This window comes from Triticum dicoccoides, chromosome 7B (genome assembly GCF_002162155.2).
Source record: "Triticum dicoccoides isolate Atlit2015 ecotype Zavitan chromosome 7B, WEW_v2.0, whole genome shotgun sequence".
In the NCBI taxonomy this organism is placed as follows: domain Eukaryota; kingdom Viridiplantae; phylum Streptophyta; class Magnoliopsida; order Poales; family Poaceae; genus Triticum; species Triticum dicoccoides.
Genome location: NC_041393.1, coordinates 96,364,168 through 96,368,384, shown reverse-complemented (window position 1 = coordinate 96,368,384; position 4,217 = coordinate 96,364,168). Strand labels below are relative to the sequence as shown.

General features: G+C 51.8%; 1 protein-coding gene across 1 annotated transcript; it reads left to right on the top strand.

The window, feature by feature from the left end:
- The first annotated feature begins 2,116 nt into the window (after window positions 1-2,116).
- Window positions 2,117-2,747, top strand: LOC119340458. The gene has a single exon (XM_037612366.1). The coding sequence runs from the start codon at window positions 2,231-2,233 to the stop codon at window positions 2,519-2,521; it is 291 nt and encodes a 96-aa protein (XP_037468263.1). The 5' UTR covers window positions 2,117-2,230; the 3' UTR covers window positions 2,522-2,747.
- Window positions 2,748-4,217: the final 1,470 nt, after the last annotated feature.

The window sequence follows — 4,217 nt, the reverse complement described above, 5'->3', positions numbered from 1 at the left end:
CGGCGGCAGGGCTTCCCCGCGCGCCATCTGCTAGTCCTCCTCGTCGCCCCCGCCCCCATGGTCGCTGCTTCCGATCCTCCCCCCACACCTTCCCGGCGGCGACGCCCTCCCTTGCTACTGGCCCGCCGTGGTGCCTGATGTGGCCGCCGGTGTTGGCCTGGGTCCGTCTTCTTTGCGATTTGGCTCCTGCTGCTGCTCCACCCGTCAGATCTGGAGTTGGTGGGGGACCCAGCGACGGCGGGCCTTTCGATCTGGCCACCTCGTGCCGGGACAGGGTTGTGGCCCTGCTCCTGCTCAGGCCATCGCATCCGCCCCTGTGTCGTCGGATCTGGCGCCCCGGCGGGTGTTGACCAATATTCCGGCCGGATCTGCGTGGGGAGGCGGTTGCAGGCGCCTCCTCTTTCTTCGTGGTGCTCGGAGGTGGCTGCGGTAATGCTCCTGGTGGTGGTGGTGGGCGTGGTGACTAGCTTGGATGGGATGTGCGTGGTGGGTGGATACTGGGGTGGCGGCCTCGGACTTGGTGGACGGCGTCGGCTTTGCGGCTTTGCGGCGTCGGTGGGTGTTGTACTGTGTCCTTGGCCGCGCGGACGGCGAGGATGCGGTGTCTGTGCGCCGTGGTGTGCTTGGCTCTTCGCGGCCTTGTGCACCGGTGCGTCGATGAACGCTGTCCCTTCCCGGGTCTGTGCTCTCCTGGCCGGCTCCGGCCCCGTCGACCTCTTTGGCCTAGGGATAGGGCGTTGCGGAGGGTGGTCGGGGGAAACCCTTGGCTTGAGGCAGAGGCCACGACGTTGGTGACGCCTTTGGCGCCGGTTCCCTCCTTTGAGGCTTCGTCGAGGTCCCCTCCTACCTCCTACCCTCGCACTCTGCTTTGGGTGAAAACCCTGTCCCCTTGGTGGACGGCGGCGTCGCTGCTCGTCGCTACCCTTCTTGGAGGCGCCGTCTGGGGGACGCAGGTGTGAGGTTGGCACTCGTCTGCTGGGATTGGGATAGCTGATGGCGTTCATGCTCTTCTTCTTCTTCGCCGACGATATGTTCTTCTACGCTGGTCTTCGTCATACGGTGCCGCGTTTCTGCTTGCGCTTATGCAGCCTGGCTGTGGCGGTCCGAGAGGTTGTGGTAGGCTATGCTTACGCCCGCGGCGCTCCAATCTCCTTCCCGTGCCAACCCTGTCGTCGTTGTTCATCCGAGCTCATGGTGAGCGCTTTGCCTTCCGACGGTCCGGCGCCCTTCGAGCCAGGGCGAGAGGGTAGTGGCCCTCTTCGGAGGCAGACGGATGGCAGGGCGGTCGTGTTTCGGTCCTGTGAAGTGGGCTTTGAGGCTGCCCTCCGATGTTGGCGGCTCCTTCTTCAACTTTCTTGTGTTGCTTGCTTTGTTGTCTGGTTGTAAGCTGCTCCAGCACCTTGTATCTTGCGCCGTTTTCTTTTTCCTGTTGTATGGTAACTGCCCTTGTAATCCTGACTGGTTGATGGTTTTGTTAATTCAAAGTCGGACTAGGTTCGGGCCTTCCTCGGGCGCGGCTTAGTCTTTTCTCTAAAAAAAGAAACTTGTCATAGAACTATGTCAGTGTCCTTCTCCAAGAAAATATGCTCAATTAACCTTCAAGTGTTGTAACAAGTACTCCCTCCGTCCTAAAATATAAGACGTTTTTGCAAGCTTTGAGGGGGTACTTTCTTAAAACAAGTACGTAGTCGCAAAAAAATTTCTTTTACATTACTGCTTGAGGATTGAAAAGGATTTAGCCAAGTAAGTCGAAGTGTTGAAGTTATTTTTCAGATGTTTGTAGCCCCACCGAATTGGGCATCCAACTATGCTTTGCTATACTTTTGGCAAGTGTTCCGTCGATTCTCAACATTTGATCATACAACCCCTTTGTGCTCTACATTTCCAGGTTAACAATGTGCCACTCGCCTAACCGTTCTCTAAAGAACGAACTTTGAAGCTACACCGCTGATTATTCCCCAGCCAAATCCCCACTACTGACCCACTCTATTTTTAAACCCCAAATCACCAAAGTGGAACACACTGACAAGGCGCGTCCATGGAGTTGTGAAAAACGTGCGGTAAATGTGCCTCAACTCTGCTCCCCGCCGTATATATAGCACCGTGCATCGCCGCTCAACATCCTCATCACCCAGCTCACACTCGCACTCACCCAGAGAGAAGCAGCTGCCAGGCTAGCTAATCGACCAAGGCTAGCACATCGTGGTCGGTTCCGGCGGGAGGAGGATCGATGGCGTTCATGCGGTACCGTGCGCTGCCGCAGGGGGAGGTGACGGCGGAGGAGTTCTGGGCGTGGCTGGGGCAGTTCGACGCGGACCACGATGGCCGGATTAGCCGGGACGAGCTGCAGCGCGCGCTGCGGAGCCTCAACCTGTGGTTCGCGTCCTGGAAGGCGCGTGAAGGGGTGCAGGCCGCGGACGCCAACCGCGACGGCGCCGTCGGCAAGGAGGAGGCCGGCCGGCTCTTCGCCTACGCGCAGAGGCAGCTCGGCGGCAAGATCACCCAGCTCGGCTCCTACTGATCAGGCTGGGCATGAGTTAATCTGCTGCTGTAACTACGATGGTGTGTGGAGTACGAGATTTTTTTTCCCCAAATGATGTGGAGTTTGAGATGGATGTTTGTGTTTGCGGAGTTCTTGGGACAACCTTTGCAGTGGTTTCCCAAGGGTCTCCTATACTTTGTATTTTCAGCACTGCGAACTCTGTGGAGATTTGCAAAGTTGTTAGACATGATGGACGTTTCTCCAAGCTCTGTTGATTATTTTGCCTATGTTCTGCCTGTTGAGTGTTGACAAATACGTCGGTGCATTTCCTGTATAAAAATATAAATAAATGCATCACTTGCAAGAATTTTTATTATTTTATTTCTAATACTTGCATAATGTGACCCCAGATTGAATATTAAGAAACCACGACAAACTGAGATGAAGGTTTCAGAAAACCACAACTCTTGTTTTTTTAGTTAACGGGACACTCTCCATCCAGATCCAACTCTTTAGTATCAGAGCTATTGACAACGTTTCTAACTTGATAATATTCAACGGGGTAAACTGACTCATGCTATGTCACAAACGTTGGCGTGGAGGTGATGCTCAATCTAGAGTATTGTAAGCTAGTTTTGCTGGGAGAGAAAATGGAAACCGAAGATGGAGATATTAATATTTCAATATCTAACAAAAAAAGAGAATTGTCTCCCGTGTCTAGCTTCTCTCTTGCGATGCAAGAGTAATAATGATCATGTGATATCATGTTGTCGTAAATATTTGGTTACTCCCTCCGTTCATTTTTGTAAGACATTTTAGACATATAAAACAACACCTATAACAGTTCGATTTCAGTTGTCTTAAATGACTCACAAAAGTGAACAGTGGGAGTAGTTGGTACTCCCTTCGTTTTTATTTAGCTCGCATATTAGCTTTGGTTAAAGTCAAGCTTTGCAAACTTTGATCAAGTTTATAAACAAAAATATTAAGATATACAATAACAAATCAACAACATTAGATTCATTATTGAATGTACTTTCACATCGTATAGATTTATTATGATAAATGTCTATATTGTTTTTTATAAACTTGGTCAAACTTTACGAAGTTTGACTTCAGTCAACTCTAATATTCAGAGTAAATAAAAACGGAGGGAGTATCTTCTTACATCTGTTTATAGAGGGAGTACTATTTGTTATGCATATAATTCAAAAGAGAAAGACTATCTTCTTGCGGAAGCCCCGAGCCTTGAGCCATCTATGAATTTCTCACAACCTATCATGTTGAAATGTGAGATGGGCCTAGAGCCCATATGACAATTTCAGATTTGATTTCTAAGGGCCCATGTAGGTGGCATGACAAGGTGGTGGGAAGTTTAGTCCCACCATGCTAGTGGAAGGAAAGTTGAAGTGGTTTATAAGGGTGACTCTTCTACATGCTATTGGAGCTTGAGAAGAGAAGAGGCCCTCGCGCACTCCTCCTCCTCCGCTCGCCTCGCCACGCCTCGTCACGACGCGCCGCGGGTTGCGGGATTGAGCCGAGCTCGCTTCTTTTTGCCGGTCAGGAACGGAGAGTCTTTGACAGGTAGGGCCACGATCTGAGACGTCGGATCGTGGGTTACCGACTTGGACGTGGGTTCAGCCCATGTCTCTCCACGCGCGGCCGCACATATATATGTGGGGTGCTGCCAACCCTAGCCACCGCGAAAACAGAACGCATCTCCGCCTCCACGCCC

Excerpts from the sequence above, each read along its gene's own strand:
- LOC119340458 (XM_037612366.1), top strand. The coding sequence starts at position 2,231 with ATGGCGTTCATGCGGTACCGTGCGCTGCCGCAGGGGGAGGTGACGGCG.